Below are 17,394 nucleotides of genomic sequence, written 5' to 3' on the forward strand. Positions count from 1 at the left end.
CAGACCGGAAGGGTGAAGCTATGGTTGTTAAAAACGAAGGCTGACAACATATATGTTCAGATTGCGGTTGTTGTTTAGATTAGGATGATATTCAAAGAATTAGTTGATGTATGCGAAGACGTTGTGTAGCCCAAAGTCATAATAACTGCTTTAAGAACATGTTCTATCCAGACATTGGTTTCTCCAACAAAGCTAACCTTCCCCTTGACGCTCGTGGATCCGAAAGAATCAGTGAAGGATGAGGGATTGTTGAAGAGGTCCGGCGTACACAAGAGTCCGAACTTTCGAGCCTGAGGCAAAGGAAGTCTATGCTGAGCGTGAGGTTTTATTGGTTTTCCTTCTTTTAATGCTTGGTTTGTTCAACCAGTTCTAAGGGCGTCTGCTCGATCCTCCAGTTTGTAAGGTAATGCTTGACAAAGATAGGAGCAGCAAAGTGACAGTTCTCATGACAATTTGCCTAAGCAGAGAACTCACACATTGTCATACAGATTGAACAATTGTTAACTACATTAGGTGGCAATGTCATTTGATGGTGGATATTGACAAGTGCATAGAGCTAGGATTGTGTCTTGGAGCCATATGGGCGCAACTAGTTGTAACAAAAGAGAGAGAGAGAGAGAGAGAGAGAGAGAGGTAGAAGGAATAGGGTTGGCCCTCCCTTCAAAAGGTGACATGTTTGACTTTGGTCTTCATTGTTGGATGCACAAGTTTGGAAAACAAGCTCCCTCTACTCTTCCAAGAGTGTTTTTGGGTGTTCTCTTATTTCCTTTGTGTTTGCCACTCCATCCCCCTTCATTCCCTTCTCCTTCCCTTGCCCCCTCTTCTCCCCTCTCCTCTTTCTATCCACTTGAGTGACACTTGCAGGCAGAACACATCATGCAAAGGATACCTGACACATGCTCCAACGAACATGCTATTCCATGTGGACGAAATCTTTGATTTTCAGAAATACATTCCACTTCTTGGAACACCCAACGTCCATGAAGACCTGGAATTTGGAAAAATCAACATTTTTAGCTTCCCAAAGTGCAAGCAGAGCAAAGCTTCCGTCCCGCGTATCATTAAAGCTAACAATCAGCTCTGAATACGATAGCTATTCCGGATGCATGTGAGTTAGAGGCTTGGAAATTTTACTGAAAACAAATGAAGCCCCGAAATGCCCCGGTGGAGAGGAAGAAATTCAGTCTCCACCGGAGCACCTGCAATGCCAAAAAGCTGTCAGCGCATACTTTGGTGCTGAGGTGGGAACGCAGCGTTTGCTTCCTGTGCATGTCACTCTTGAGTTAGTTGGTGTAGTCGTCCTCTCATTTTCTTCAAGGAGCAGATCAAAGTTCATTGCACTCAAGGAGTGAATCAAACGTCCTGCCTCACGTTGGACGAGACCAACTCGCGGATGGCGTTGTCTCCAAGCAGTAGAGCGATACTTGCTGTGGTGGATAGTTCTTCTGTTGCCCCGACTCCGATTTCTTCGAAAACTTCTTGTCCAGGTACAATCCTCAAATTTCAGTCTGAAGCACCTACACTTTTCCGGCAAATTGGTCTTCATGGTTGTCTTCATTTCAGGTAGGTTAAGCATAGAGCGCTTATGGCAGGAGCACTCCATGGATCCTGCCCGTGGTGGGACAAGCGAAAGAACAATGTAAGTTTGGACAAAGTGATTTGGACAGGTGGAGCGGTAGAAGTATTGGGTGATATTGGCTAATCTGCTGTGAGTTTTAACAGACAAACCGAAGGACTCCAGATTGCCCTCACAAGATTACCAAGAACTTTCTGAACTTTCTATCGGTAGACGGCTGGTACAATCCAGGTTGGTCTCAGACATGTGCGAGAAAAAAGAGACCGGAAGCATGGGAATGCATGGGGGTAAAACATCGGCTGGTCAGGCCCGGTCAGCTTTTGCACACCGTGATTCCTTGGTGGAGGTTAGCTCAGTGGGGCAGCAATTGGAAGGGTTTAGGGTACAGATGACTGCATCTACAGTGCAACAAGCAAACAGCGTCCGGGAGATGCTTAGCGTAGAGGAGGCACTCACTTCTTTGGAACGCATGGCCCAACTGCCTTCGGTCGAGAATTTTATATGCATCTTGCAGAAGTGCAGACAAAAGAAAAATATAGTGTATGCCAAGCGCTTGCATGCTTGCATGTGTAAAAGTGGGCTGGGAGCTCATACATATCTAGGGAACTACCTTGTCCCGATGTTGGTGGAATGTGAAAGCATGTGCGATGCTGTGCAGGTTTTTAACAGGTTGATTGATCGGAATGAGTATTCTTGGACTTCTCTTATCACAGGTTATATTAAATGTGGCAAATTGCAGCATGCTTTGAACCTGTACAAGCAGATGCAGGAGGATTGTGCAGATCCGAGCAAGTATACGTTTTTGGCCCTACTGAAGGCTTGTGCTAGGCTGAAGGATGCAGAAAGAGGCGAAAAAGTACACGCTGAGATATCTAAAAAGGGGTTGGAAAAAGATCCCTTTGTTGGAAGCACTTTGATCGATATGTATGCCAAATGTGGCTGGCTTGCAAAAGCACAGGAAGTGTTTGACAGGCTACCATTTCGAGTTGTAGTGTCATGGAATGCACTTTTGGCTGGATATGCAGAACATGGGTTTGGTGAGGAAGCGCTCAACTGTTTTCAACAAATGCAATGGGACGGCATGTCTCCGGATGCTGTCACGTTTGTTTGCAGCTTGAAAGCTTGTTGCAGCATACGAGCCATAGACAAGGGTCAGGACATACACGCTGAGATTGCCAGAAAGGAGTTAGAAAGTAATCCTTTTGTTGGCAACACATTGGTCGATATGTATGCCAAATGTGGCTCACCTGCAAAAGCACGGGAAGTGTTTGACAAGCTACCAGTTCGAGATGTAGTCTCATGGAATGCTTTAATTGCAGGATATGCCGAACATGGGCTTGGTAAGGAAGCACTGAACTGTTTTGAACAGATGCAACTTGCAGGTGTGACTTTGGATGCTGTCACATTTGTTTGCAGCTTGAAAGCTTGTAGCAGCATAGGAGCCATAGACAAGGGCCAAGATATACATGCTGAGATTGCCAGAAAGGGGTTGGAAACAGATCCTTTTGTTGGCAACACCTTGGTAGATATGTATGCCAAATATGGCTCGCTTGCAAGAGCACAGGAAGTTTTTCATGAGCTTCCAGTTCGAGATGTAGTCTCATGGAATACGATGATCGCAGGGTATGCAGAACATGGGTTGGGTGAGGAAGCCCTGAACTGTTTCAAACAGATGGAGGAGGAGGGTGTGTCTCCGGCTGCTGTTACGTTTGTTTGCTCCTTGAAAGCTTGTGGCAGCGTAGGAGCCATAGACATCGGGCGAGAAATACACACAGAGGTTGCCAGATGGGGGTTTGACAGGCATCCTTTTGTTGGCAACACCTTGGTCGACATGTATGCCAAATGTGGTTTGCTTGTAAAAGCACAGGAAGTCTTTGATGAGCTTCGAGTTCAAGATGTAGCCTCGTGGAATGCACTGATTGCAGGATACGCTGAGCATGGGCTGGGCGAGGAAGCACTGAACTGTTTTGAACAGATGAAGCTGGAGGGTGTATCTCAGGATGCTGTCACGTTTATGGGCAGCTTAAAGGCTTGTGGCAGCATAGGAGCCACAGAAAAGGGGCAAGAAATCCATGCTGAGATCGCCATAAAGGAGTTGGAAAGGGAAACTTGTGTTGGCAGCACCTTGGTTGATATGTATGCCAAATGTGGTTCTCTTGCAAAAGCACAGGAAGTATTTGACAAGCTGCCAGTTCAAAATGTGGTCTCGTGTACAGCACTAATTGCAGGGTATGCCAAGCTAGGAAAAAATGAGATTGTTTTCCATATGCTTGAGAAAATGAGAACAGAAAGCATAAAGCCCGACCAGGTTACATTCCTTAGTATTCTTACTGCATGCAGTCATGCGGGTCTAGTGGATCAGGGTCAGAAGTACTTTGAGGCAATGAGCAAAGACTACAGTATCGCTCCAGCTATTGGGCACTACATTTGCATGGTTGATATCCTTGGCCGTGCAGGCCAGTTAGCTGAGGCGGTAGCAATGGTGGACAAGATGCCTTTCCAACCTAATCTTTTGGTGTGGCATACCTTATTGGGTGCTTGTCGAAAGTGGGGAAATGTGGAGCTTGGAAAGCAGGCCTTTGAACATGCAATGCGATTGGATGAAAAGGATGATGCAGTTTATGTCTTGATGTCTAACATGTATGCAGATGCTCAAATGAAGGAGAATGAGAAGAAGGTTGAGGCAATGAGAAAAAGCACAAGCATGAAGCCAGGACAGAGTTGGAGTAAAAGTGGAGAGTATGCAGATGCTCAAATGAAGGAGGATGAGAAGAGTTTGAGGCAATGAGAAAGAGAACAAGCATGAAGCCAGGACAGAATTGCAGTAAAAGTGGGAGAGTTGTGCATACATTTAAGGTGGGGATTACCCGAAGCAAAGATAATATATACAAGGGCTAGAATAACTCTCTCAAAATGAGGAGGCATGCCCAAAGAGAGATGGCTTATTTGGGAAGAGTGAGAAGCTGCCGAAGTGTCTTCCCTTACTGATAGACCCACGGCAACACCGCTGCTGCAAAAGGTCTCCAGGTTTGTGGTGAGTCACCATCGTTACGTAAACAAGAGAGCACATTTGCTCAAAAGCACTGTCTCTTGGGGCTTTCGAACAAAGTTTCCTCTGCAAAGCAAGATGATGGGCAGGACGTGGAACCACTACACAGACACGAAGCATTTATATTAAATTTACACCACCTAACATTGCAACCTAAAAGGCTTTGAAGTCGATGCTATGACACTGCCTCTATGTGCTGAAAATGAAGCCAGGTACTATGCTTTAAGGTCTTCTGTGGGTGACGCCTTGGCATCCACACTAGCCAGGGTCTCTCTAATTCAGATGTTCATGCCAGTATAATTGAAATGGGTGGGCTGTACCCGTAGGAGGATGGCATGAGTCAGTATTACGATTTGTGCTTGCATATATTCACATGTTTAGAAATCTGTTCTGCAAATTTCAAAAAGAAAATTACAGGCTTCCAAATCCTTGTGATTTCTGCAGATTGAAATTTCTTGCTTTTAAAAAAAATTTGTAGGAGTATACTCTTAAAATTCTCTTATTATTTCAGATCTATGTCATTGGGTTTAATCCCCTCGGGATTTTCATGATTAGCCTTTTGCATTTTTATACATAATTAATTTAGTTCTAACTAAAGAATAAGTAATGGACCGCAGTATCAACATACCAAAGGCGAGTGCAGGGCTTTGCTAAAAGATCCTTACAAATACCGGGTTGTCATGTCTTTCCTTACTTTCAAGGCATGCTTGCCTCCCCCTTTGATAGTGTCTTCTACATATTTTCTCTAATAGTCTTCTTTGCATATATAAGATTAATTGTATGATGTATGATAACATCCTACAACAAAACACAGCGTGTGTATGCCCCCCATCGAATAAAAATTCTAAATTCGTATTAGATTAGTTGGCATTCTTCCTGATTAAACTTTTATCGTAAGGTAAAGGCTTTGTTGCTGGCTTAGTACTATGTTAACATTCCTCCCGAGGTGGTGGCGGCTGGAGCAAGACAGTATTGCATTCGCGTCTTCAACAATTCGTTCGTGTGAAGGGAGAAACTGTTTGCGTGTGCTTGCAGTGAGAAACTGTTAGCAGGGACACATGATTTTGCTGCTATCACCAATGTGTATGCGACATGAGGGGAAAGGCTGAGAAGAGGCAGAATAGCGTCAGTCAGACGTATGTTGGAGTTTGACGACCTCTGCGAATGTAGCGCAGACATTCATGCTGATGAGATGTTCATGCTAACGTGGAGCTAGTCGTGGAGGAACAAATGTGGAGGTTGCACAACCAAACCTGGAGAAAGGCGACGTTAGAGGACGAGAAGAAGAGGTGAGTTGCTGAGAGTTGTAAGAATTGCTACGTAGGTGTTGAGCAATGTGGTCCGAGTTGAGCTGATAGGCGTTCAGAATGCATTGGATACATTTGTGTTGTCCTTTGGATACATTCACGTGCTGATTGCCAGTTCTAAGGTTGAAGCAGGTTGTTTGCAGCTGTGTCCAACTACTGTGCCGTCTGTGAGTGCGGAAAATATTCTAGTGGGTGATAAAATCCCTTGGCTATTCGAATTGCAAATCTGAAATGAATGGGGGTGAAAATGAATGGCTTTGTGAATGGGAGAGTATGTGAAACGATCAAATGGACATACTTGAAACAAATGGCTTTTTACTCGAAACGAATACAGTCTTCTTCTTCTTCTAATGGGTCGCATATATTAAAAAAGTAAAGTTCTTCTTACTGTTGATTCAAAATCAAGTGCGTATTTTTGTGATAGCGTAGTAATTTTCCTTAAATTCATTCCACTACTTCAATTTGACATTGGCTGACATTTAAGAGACACAAGTATGTGGATTCATTACAAAAAAGTATTAATCTATGGGAAAACTTCTGTCTTTATGGCTTTTCGCAGGATGACTCAGGTCTCAGATATTGGCTTTTTGCAATCTGTAATTCGGGTCTCCTAATCTTAAAAATTCATTATTTAGGCACTTATGCATCGGATTTTCATTGCATTTGTTCCAGCAAGTTGGTAATTTTGTGTTTGAATTGTGTGCGCATTCAGAAATTACATTGCATATACAGAAATTGCATTGTTTGCAAAATTCTCTGAAAAAATTAGTTGCTAATCTGATTAACAATTTAACCAATGTTAAACTCCCTGTTATTAATGTAATTAATCGTAATATGTCACGAGGGCGTGAGTTTTGATGCTCACATGTGGCCTCGACCCCGGTAATCAAATGGCGAGGTCACAGGATGTGGGTGTGCAAGTTTCCCCTAGGAGATTGTGCCTTGGGGGTAATTGAAAGGTTTAGGGTCAAGAGGGGCCCAAAAACCTTAGGGCTTTTAAGCTGGGGCCTAGGGGAAAATGAGGTCCTTGGGGGCAACCCAAGGCATGGGCTGCCATGTGGCAAGCCCATGCAGCCCCCTTTTGGAAAGGAAGGCCAAGGAAGTCATGGAGAAAAGAATGGATGGGGGATCATGCGGGGGAGACGACGAAACCTTACGGGCAGAGGGGGGGAGAGAGATTCCGAAGGGCTGGCGGAGGTCGTACGGACAGATCTTGCTGTTTCCGTAGGGTGGTACGGAGTTCTGAATTGCTGCTGGTACGGATGACCGTACGCAAGATACGGCTGCATGTGCAACAGCGTACGGATCAGCTCATGAGTGAACCTTTGCGCTCGTTCTTTCTAGTGAATGCCCGTGAGCATTGGGCTGGTTTGTGAAGACACTTGCTTGGCAGGGTGATCACAATGAATGCTTGCAGAGATTGTTTGTGCTTCCAAGCACCAGGGGCAGCTCATTTATGCTTTCACCCATTGTATGGGTATCCTAGTGGATCAGTGGACACTTGTGATTGTTTGGGGAGCATGTACCCTTGTTTGTGCTAAGTAACAGCTCCTAAGTGTTTGCACTGAGTATGGATGCCTATGGTCACATGGGTGTGAGAGCAGAGCCCTGCAGGGCTAATGTGTTGTGATATTGATGCCTACGGAGTGTGGGAAGAGCACTGAATGCAAGTGGGTTTGTACTGATTGTGTATTCTATTTGCTGTCTTTGCCAAGTGACATGTTCCATGTGGGAATATGTTTTTGGTTTCTCTAGGAGATGGATCACTTGCAGGAAGTGGTTGCTAGGCAGACGGCACAATCTTTGGTACAGCCTCGTGGTTGAGTAGGCAGGGGTCGGGAATCCATTATTGGAATATGTAAACTACTCGGTGCTTTCTATCAATTCAGACAACGGATTTTGTAGAGGCGTTTGAATGAAATGATTGCGAGTTGCCAAACGTAATATACTTGAACTTAAGAGATTGCAATTAAGCTGGAATTAAGACTTATACAGCTTAAACACAAAGTGACATCATTGGAAATTGCAATATGATTGAGGGGCCAAGACGGGTCCCCCCCCTTAACCAGGCTCACTTTATTCTTGAAAATGGAGATACAAGACCAAGGTGCAATGCACCTTCCAAACTGATGAACTCAGTGAAAGCCTAGGACCTAGATACAAGACTCAAGAGCATATGTTAAAGGTAGACAACAAAAAGGACTCCTCCAAGCTCAGGTTTCAACTCTTGGTTTGCCCAATCCACAAGGAAGAAGCCTGCAACAATCATCACTTACATCCAACATTAGAGGCAAGCACTAGTTTCTAGAAAGATAGTAGAAACAACATGAAATAGTGCTGTAAATGAGATACACTTGACAATACATGCTCCCTTCGTGACTTGACCCTTTTGTAGATGAAGCCCTTGATGCCTCTGAAGCTACCTTGGGTGAGGAGAGTGTGGAAATGGGGCTGGAATGAGAACAGCTTAGAAAAACAGCTTGTAGGCTAGAGAGAGAAAGCCTTTATGGAGTGATAGTTATAGAGAGAGAGTGCCAATGCTGATCCCAAGGGAGGGGATGTAAGAGAGGAGCTGCTGCTATTCCAGAGGTGCACAGAAAGGCAGATTTTTGCAAGGGGAATGGGCTGGAACAGTAGAGAGAGAAAACTCTGCAATAGAGAGAGAAAGACTACAGCAGGAGAGAGAAAGGGGCTATGGTTGCTCCAGGCTAGGAGAAGGAGAGAGGATGATGCTGCTGTTCTAGAAGAGCTGAGAGGGGACAAATTTCTGGAGAGGTGGGGTTGGAACTGTAGAGAGAGTGTGTGTTGTTGTAGAGAGAGAAAGTGTTGCTGAGGTGAGAGAATGGCCTGGGGGGAAGCTGGCTGCACCCAAGGAGCTGGAGAGGTTCTGCTGCATAGCCCAAAAGGAGAGAGAAGAAAAGTGATGAATTTTTCATGTAAGGAATAAAGGGGAGAGGCCTTCTTTTATAGGCTCAGCCCCCCCCCCAAGCTTAAGAGTTGTCCCAGATTTTTGGTGGGCTGTAGTCCCAAAGAGGACAGCCCACAACCTACCCCAAATCTACCAGATTTGGGGCCAGACACTTGGCCTGCATGCCCTGCCACTTGCCATGCATGCTGCCACATGTGTGGGACAGGTGGACTGACCTGCCAGCTCAGATTCCATGTGGCAGTCTGCCACGTGTTAGCTGCCACGTGTCACTCCCAAAAACCCTAAAATTTTAAAGTTATCAGAATTCAATTTTGATCGCACCCACGGGTTCCTAACAGCTTGGACTATCTATTGACGTACTCTAAGGTCATAATTGAGCCATACTGAGCTCATTTGTTTGTCGTCTTATCTTGTATCTCCATTACTCTTGGCATGCTGCCAGGCCCACACCCAAAGCTCAAGGAACATTCTCTTGAATGGTTCCTAGGTCAGTATGCAATCTGTGCATTTTATTGGTCCCATGTTTGGGTACTCAGGTGGGGTGTGGTTTCAAGATGTCCCTCTCAAAGAGAGGCCATTACTCTTGTGGGTCACTAATGCCCATAATCCCAAGCAAGGGGGTCCACCCTCAAATGCTAGACCTAGTCCCCATTGTCCGTAACTGAACAGTAGGAAAACATTTCATTTCTTAATAAGCATACTATTGAAAAACAAAAAGAAATAGTACCAAGCAAGTGGATACATGTTGAAGCAGGATGACATTCCCTCTGTCTTTCATTCGGTTGTCCTCAACTGAAATGCTTCCTCATAAGCATCTAGGATTTCAGGACACTCCTAAAATGTAGCTCTGTCCACCCATTGGGCATCGGTGGATGGGAGCCCTCTGAACTTCAAAAGGTACATCTTGCAAGTCGTGCCTCGACGTCCCGTATTGAAGTTATGCAGAATAATTTGCTCTGGGATCAACAAGATCTCAGTGTCCTCTACTTCAGGTGCATCGTCCAGTGTGGGCTCTTGAGGTGGTTCCCCAATGAAGGGTTTCACCAAGCTTACGTGGAAGACATCGTGGATCTTCCAATGCTTTGGAAGTCTCAATCGGACTGAGACATCATTTATTACTTGCAACACCTGAAAAGGACCATAATATCGAAAGTAGCTTGAAGTAGATGCGCTTTTTGCCTACTTTGGTTTTTAACCGAGCTTTCTCAAATTCAATAAGACCCATTGGCCTTCTTTCACTACAAACGCCCTCCGTCTTTTATTTGCAGCTGCTCTTTGTTTCTCCTGTGCCTTTTGAATGGTTGCTCGAACCGTGGCATAAACAGAGTCATAATCCTCCACGAATTGATCAACGGCAAAGATTTTCTCTTTTGTTTGCATGAGTGGAGTTGGTAAAGATCTACCATATACAATTTCGAAAGGAGCTTCTCCAATGGAGGAATGAATTATGTTGTTATAAGCAAACTCCACAAGAGGAAGGAATTTCTCCCCAAAGGTTTGCTGGTCATGCACATAAAATTTCAGCAAATCGAAAAGTGTACTATTCGTAACTTCAGTTTGGCCATCCGTTTGAGGATGAAAAACTGAGGAGAAACTTAGAAGAGTTCCAAGGTTCTCAAACAAAGCGTGCCAGAAGTTACTAGTGAACTTTGAGTCTCTATCTGATACTATAGACTTGGGCATGCCGTGGTGTCTAAAGATGTGTCTAATAAATAAATGGGCAGCTTCAGGTGCCTTGAGATTCTTTCTGCAAGGAATGAAGTGGGCTTGCTTGCTGAATCGATCTACTATCACCCAAATCATGTCATGATTTTGATTGGTCCTGGGAATTCCTGTAATGAAGTCCATGGTGATGTGTTCCCATGGTCTCTCAGTAATGGGTAGGGGCTGAAGTAAACCCTTGGGTTTTCCTCTCTCATACTTAGCTTTTAGACATGCGAGACAAGCTGAAATGTAGGCAGCAGTGTCCTTTTTCATGTTAGGCCAATAGAAAAATTTATCCATGGCTGAAAAAGTGGCCACAATACCCCTATGACCAGCATAGGGTGGGTTATGGCTTTCCTCCATCACTTTAGATCTAAGCTGCTTTGTGATACATAGTCTATTCTCCATGAATAAATAGCCATCCCTGATGTGGTAGGCATGATGGGTGCCTCCATCTTTCAAATGTGCCCATGGCTGAGCAAAATCAACATCTTCCTCATAGAATTCTTTGAGGGCTGTTAGCTCATCATGATAGGGAACTGAAATATGGTGAAGCCATGGTCTACGAGAAAGGGCATCAGCCACTACATTCTCTTTTCCAGGAGTATATTGTTTCTGAAAATGAAATGATTGCAGAAAGGTAGACCATTTCATATGTCTCTCTCTGATCAGAGGTTGAGTTAGAAAATATTTAAGACTTTAATGATCAGTTTTTACAATTAAAACTATCCCTAAAAGATAATATTTCCAAAGTTTGAGAGCATGAATTACAGCTAATAGTTCTTTTTCATAGATATCATAATGAAGTTCAGCATCTCTTAGCCGTCGGCTTTCAAAGGCCACAGCATGACCATCCTGGGTAAGAGGCATCAGCTGCTACTAGGAATGGTTTCCTTAAGTCAGGAATGATAAGTATAGGAGCTGTAGTCAGGGCATGCTTTAGAGCATTAAAAGAGTCCTTTTCTTTTTGGGTTCATCTAAACTTCAGATTTTTCTTAGTGAGATCATGTAGAAGAGCTACAAGTTCAACAAAATGCCAAATAAACCTTCGGTAATATGAGCATAGGCCTAGAAAAGACCTTACCTAGACACCTTCTCGTGAGATAATGTGACCAAGATAGTGAATCTCAAGAAGAAAGAACTCACTTTTCTTCTCATTGATGTGAAGAGCATTTTCAGCTAAGATTTGAAATACAATCTTTAGATGCTCCTTATGCTCTTCCTCATTCTTGTTGAAAATGAGGATGTCATTAAAGAAGACGGCAGTGAACTGTCTATAGTTCTTGAATAACCGTTCCATTAGCCAATTGAACGTGGCTAGGGCATTGGTAAGGCCAAATGGCATTACCATATATTCATACAACCCAAATGTGGTTCGGAAGGCTGTTTTATGAATGTCCTCAGGTACAACTCGTACCTGATGGTAGCCACTCTTAAGATCTATGCGGCTGAAAATTTCAAATCCTCCTAAACGATCAAAGATATCGTCTATACGAGGAATCGGGAAACGATTCTTAACCGTCTGCTTGTTTAAGGCTCTATAGTCTATGCACATCCTGAAGGTTTTATCCTTCTTTTGGACTAGTAAGACAGGAGAGCAAAAAGAAGAACTACTAGGTTGGATCAATCCCTTGTCCAAGAGTTCTTGGACTTGCTTGAAGATTTCATCTTGTTGAGATTGACTAACTCTATATGGGGGTCTATTTGGAGGTGAAGACCCTGGAACTATGTCAATTTTGTGATCCTCTGGTCTCTCAGGAGGGAGGTGACTAGGAAGTTCCTGAGAGAAGCAACTAGAGAATTCTTGAAGGAAATCTAATCTTTCTTTTGTGAGAGGATCTGACTTTTCTTCACTTGGTTGCTTATCGCGTACAAACACTAGAAAAGAACATACTCCTTTCTTAAGCAAATTGGGAGATCGTGCATGACTTACCATAGGAATGGTGTTTCCTGAAACTCCCGGTGTAATGCTTACATCTCTACTCTTATGTTTGAGGGTTAGAATATTCTTCACATAATCGATTCACGGGTTGACTTGCTTATGCCAGGGCATGCCGAGAATTACATTTGATCCTTAAAGTGGTGCCACCATGAAGGGTAGATGATCCAAGTACCCCTGGATGTGTACCCGAAGCTGGGGTACACCTTCTCTTCTTGGTTCTTGAAGGCTGCAATTGCCTCCAACGCTTCTCCTTTATTCTCTGGGGCTATCCCTAAGTTCTGTGCCATCTCATGAGAAATAAAGTTGTGAGTAGCTCCACTATCGAACAAAAACAAAGCAGATTGATCCTTTACCTGACCCCATGTTTTCAACAAACTATGGGTGTCATTTACAGCTCCCTTTTCTGGAGGTGCTTCCACCTTGTTAACTACCAAAACTAGCTTTTTGGGGGCTGCTTCTTTGTTGCTGCTGTTTTTGGCAGCTTGAGGGCATTCGTAGAAGTTGTGGCCTCGCTCGCCACACTTGAAACACCACCCTTCCGAGTAATACTTTTGCTTCTGTTGTGGAGACAATGAGCTGAAAGTGCGGGCTGCTTTCTTCGAAGGAGGCTGGCTGGCTGACTTTTGCTCTTTTGGTACGTCCTTTGCTGTCTCCTTACCCTTTTGTTCCTTGGAAGAGGTTCCTTGGGACTTCCGCTTGCTGCTGCTGCCGTTCCTCTTGTTAGAGAAAGACTGTTTCTTCTCCACCTTCAAGGCGATGTTGATGGTGTCTTTGAGAGAAGTAGGAGTGGCAATGTCCACCTTATGTTGAACGATATACCTTAGGCCAGCAAAGAACTTCCTTTGCTGCTCTTTTTTATCCTTCCTACTGAATGCTTGAACTTTTAACAAAGTATTCCAAAAACGATCAACATACTCACTGACTTTCTCTTCTTGGTGTTGACGGAGGATGTCCCACTACACCATTGTATCTCTCTTAAACTCCTTAGGCAGGAAGTGCCTCATCAAGTTCTTCTTGAAGCGCTTCCAGGTGTGGGCTTGTTGTCCAATGTTGACCATAACTGCCCACCAGAGTGAAGCACGGTCTTGCATGTGCAGGACGGCAAACCGGATCTTCGCCTTGTCTTCGTACTCGTCCCCCTCAAAGAAACACTCGAGGTCTTGGATCCAAGCCAGCAAGACCTCGGGCTTGTTCTCTCCCTTGTACTTGATAAACTTGAAGAGCTTATCTCCAAGAGGTACCTTATGCTTTGCATACCTTCGTCTCCGTGGATGTCTCGAAGGAGATGGACTCCGATGACGCCGTCTACCTCGAGGAGGGGAAGAAGAGGATGATCTTCGCTCCTTGTTGGAGTTGGTGTTGTCCGCACAGCCTCTTCCTTGGAATTGGGGCCCTATGTCATGAGTTTCTGCTTGGTTGCTTTTCAGCACTTGAACCTGTTGAGCAATGTTTGACAAGAGAGCACTCAACTCATGCAGGTTAGGTGGAGGGTCAGGTCCATTGGCTGCCATGATGACAAGATAACTCAATGAAGGAGAGGAAGAAGAGGATGATCTTTCCTCCTTGTTGGAGTTGGTGTTGTCCGCACGGCCTCTTCCTTGGAATTGGGGCCCTATGTCATGAGTTTCTGCTTGGTTGCTTTCCAGCACTTGAACCTATTGAGCAATGTTTGACAAGAGAGCACTCAACTCATGCAAGTTAGGAGGAGGGTCAGGTCCATTGGCTGCCATGATGACAAGATAACTCAATGAAGGAGAGACTCAACAAGAGAAAGCACAGAGTACAGGACCACTGCCTAAGCTCTGATACCAATGTAAACTACTCGGTGCTTTCTATCAATTCAGACAACGGATTTTACAGAGGCGTTTGAATGAAATGATTGCGAGTTGCCAAACACATATACCTGAACTGAAGAGATTGCAATTAAGCTGAAATTAAGACTTACACAGCTTAAACACAAAGTGACATCATTTTTCTTGTCCTCCTGCATGCTCTCAGTTTGAGAGAAAGTTCTTCTAACTTAAGTTTGCATTGAGAATGTATTGTATCTACCATCCCACGCTACAGCTATCATGTGCCAATGTCAGTACAACTTTGGCGTTGCTTTTTCCATGTTTGCCCTCGCTCTCATTGCTTCGACCTTCTTCTCATCCTCCTGCATGTGAGCATCTGCGTAGATGTTAGACATCAACACATAAGCCGCATCATCCATTTCATCCAATCGCACTGCATGTGCAAAGGCCTGTCTTCCAAGCTCCACATGACCCCACTTTTGACAAGCACTCAACATAGTATGCCAAGCAACAAGATTAGGTTGGAAAGGCATCTTCTCAATCATTGCTAATGCCTCATCAAATTGGCCTGCACGGCCAAGGAGATCAATCATGCAAATGTAATGCCCAACAGCTGGAGTGATCCCATGCTCTTTGCTCATGGCCTCAAAGTAGTTCTGGCCCTTAACCACCAGACCTGTGTGACTGCACACAGTAAGAACACCAAGGAATGTGACCCTGTCTGGCTTTATGCCTTCTACACTCATCCTCTCAAGCATATGGAAAACAATTTCGCATTTGCCTAGCCTGGCATATCCTGCAATTAGTGCTGTCCATGACACTACATTTCTAACTTGCAGCTTGTCAAATGCTTCCCGTGCTTTTGTAAGCAAGCCACATTTGGCATACATATCGACCAAGGTGTTGCCAACACAAGGATCTTTTTCCAGGTCTCTTTTTGCAATCTCAGCATGTATTTCTTGGCCCTTGTCTATGGCACCTATGCTCCCACACCCTTTCAAGCTGCAAACAAATGTGACAACATCTGGAGACACACCCTCCAATTGCATCTGTTCAAAACACTTCACTGCCTCCTCACCAAGTCCATGTTCAGCATATCCTGCAATTAGTGCATTCCAAGAGACTACATCCCGAATTGGAAGTTTGTTAAACAATTCCTGTGCTTTTCCTAGCAGTCCACATTTGGCATACATATCAACCAAGGCACTGCCAACAAAAGGATCCTTCTCCAACCCCTTTCTGGCAATCTCAGAGTGTATTCCTTGGCCCTTGTCTATGGCTTGTACGCTGCTGCAAGCTTTCAAGCTGCAAACAAAGGTGAAAGCATCTGGAGACACACCCTCAAGTTGCATCTGTTCAAAAAAGTTTAGCGCTTCCTCACCAAGCCCATGTTCTGCATAGGCTGTGATGAGGGCATTCCATGAGACAACATCTCGATATGAAAGCTTGTCAAACACTTCCCTTGCTTTCACAAACGAGCCACATTTGGCATACATATCAACCAAGGTATTGCCAACAAAAGGATCTCTTTCCAACAAGCCCTTTCTGGCAATTTCGGTGTGTATTTCTTGGCCCTTTTTTATGGCTCCTATGCTACCACATGCTTTCAAGCTGCAAACAAACGTGAAAGCATCTGGAGACACACCCTCCAGTTGCATCTGTTCAAAACAGTGCAGCGCTTCCTCACCAAGCCCGTGCTCAGCATATCCGGTCATTATTGCATTCCACGAGACTACAACTTTGACTGGCATCTTGTCAAACACTTCTCGTGCTTTTGCAAGCCAGCCACATTTAGCATACATATCAACCAAGGTACTGCCAATAAAAGAATCTATTTCAAAGCCCTTTCTCACAATCTCAGCTTGTATTTCTCGGCCTCTTTCTGCATCTTTCAGCCTTGCACAAGCCTTGAGCAAGGCCAGAAATGTGAACTTGCTAGGATGTACGCAATCCTCTTGCATTTTCTGGTATAGATTAAGGGCATTGTGCGATTCACCCCATTTAATATGACCTGTGATGAGAGATGTCCAAGAGTACTCATTCCGATCAACCAACCTGTTAAAAACTTGCTCAGCAATGCTCATGCTTCCACATTCCACAAACATTGGGACAATGTAATTCCCAAGATATCCATGAGATTCCAGCCCACTTTTGCACATGTATGCATGCAAGCGCTTTGCATATGCTAGATTTTTCTCTTTTCTGCACCTCTGCAAAATGCATATAAAGTTCTCAAGTAAAGGCAGCTGGGGCATCCGTCCCAAAGACGTGAGCGCCTCCTCTAACCTCAGCATCTTCCAGCTGTAGTTCTTTCATAGTTCTTGTACATTTGCTGCATTCTGTACTCCAAACCTAAAGCTGCCCTAGCAATTGCTCACCAAGCTGAATTTGGCCCGCTTCTGGTCTCCTTTTCCTTTCACGCAACCTCGGTTGTACCAGCAGTTTTGGAGGTACCAGGACAATCGGGGTAACCTGGTGACTATCCCTCCACTGCCTGGATGGCTCCCTTCGGGGAACTTGAGGGCTTGAGGAGGAGCTCGTACAATGTTCCGCCTTGGGGCATGGCGCTTGAGGGAACACTCTGCATCCCTGCCTTTCAAGGAAGGCTCTGCAAGCCGGAGTAGCCATAGGCCAAAATGAGAGCTTTCCCCTTTGAATGTAAAAAGGCTTCTCCTGACTCCTCAAAATTGACACTTTGCAGCAACGAGGATCAAGAAATGCTCGTTGTAGAGAGAGTTGAAAATAAGTAAGACAATTATTTAAAATGTGAAATACACCCAAAATCACTATCGAGTGTCCCCTATGGGACTTGTCTCTAGAGGCAAAGGTTGACTACATCCCCGGGCAACAGCAGCTCCTGAATTGGCTCCGTCGCTACCACCGGCGGCAAGTCTTTATAGCGATGGGGATGCCCGGATGGCAAGAGAAGAAGCTCTTCAAGGCTCTCTGACATCGCCATCAACTAGATATAGTGGAATGCTGGGCTCGAATCGTCAAAGAACTTCGAACTTTGCTGGCAGTCCAACACTTCAGCTTTCCGTTAGATTCAGGCATGGGGCGATGACATCAGATTGCCGACTCGGCTGGAAGAGCG

The 17,394-nt window shown here is 44.6% G+C and overlaps 2 protein-coding genes across 3 annotated transcripts; one reads left to right on the plus strand and one right to left on the minus strand.

The window, feature by feature from the left end:
• Positions 1-909: 909 nt before the first annotated feature.
• LOC147888843 (pentatricopeptide repeat-containing protein At3g16610-like) lies at positions 910-5,036 on the plus strand. Of its 2 annotated transcripts, XM_087392709.1 has the most exons (3): positions 910-1,487; positions 1,564-1,639; positions 1,723-5,036. In XM_087392709.1, the coding sequence occupies exon 3, from the start codon at positions 1,821-1,823 to the stop codon at positions 4,362-4,364; it is 2,544 nt and encodes an 847-aa protein (XP_087248835.1). In that variant the 5' UTR covers positions 910-1,487; positions 1,564-1,639; positions 1,723-1,820; the 3' UTR covers positions 4,365-5,036. The 2 variants fall into 2 exon arrangements, with proteins under 2 accessions (XP_087248835.1, XP_087248836.1); XM_087392710.1 differs by having other exon boundaries at positions 1,564-5,036.
• Positions 5,037-14,483: 9,447 nt separating this feature from the next.
• On the minus strand, positions 14,484-16,787 carry LOC147888844 (pentatricopeptide repeat-containing protein At4g39530-like). Its single transcript, XM_087392792.1, has one exon. It carries the CDS (start codon positions 16,592-16,594, stop codon positions 14,591-14,593), a length of 2,004 nt encoding a protein of 667 aa, XP_087248918.1. The 5' UTR covers positions 16,595-16,787; the 3' UTR covers positions 14,484-14,590.
• Between the last annotated feature and the right edge of the window lie 607 nt (positions 16,788-17,394).

Source organism: Dipteris shenzhenensis, chromosome 21, assembly GCF_047967505.1.
Source record: "Dipteris shenzhenensis isolate YYH24624 ecotype China chromosome 21, Dip_SZ_1.0, whole genome shotgun sequence".
In the NCBI taxonomy this organism is placed as follows: Eukaryota; Viridiplantae; Streptophyta; class Polypodiopsida; order Gleicheniales; family Dipteridaceae; genus Dipteris; species Dipteris shenzhenensis.

Coding starts and splice junctions, on each gene's coding strand:
- LOC147888843 (XM_087392710.1), top strand. CDS start 1,821: ATGTGCGAGAAAAAAGAGACCGGAAGCATGGGAATGCATGGGGGTAAA.
- LOC147888844 (XM_087392792.1), bottom strand. CDS start 16,594: ATGCTGAGGTTAGAGGAGGCGCTCACGTCTTTGGGACGGATGCCCCAG.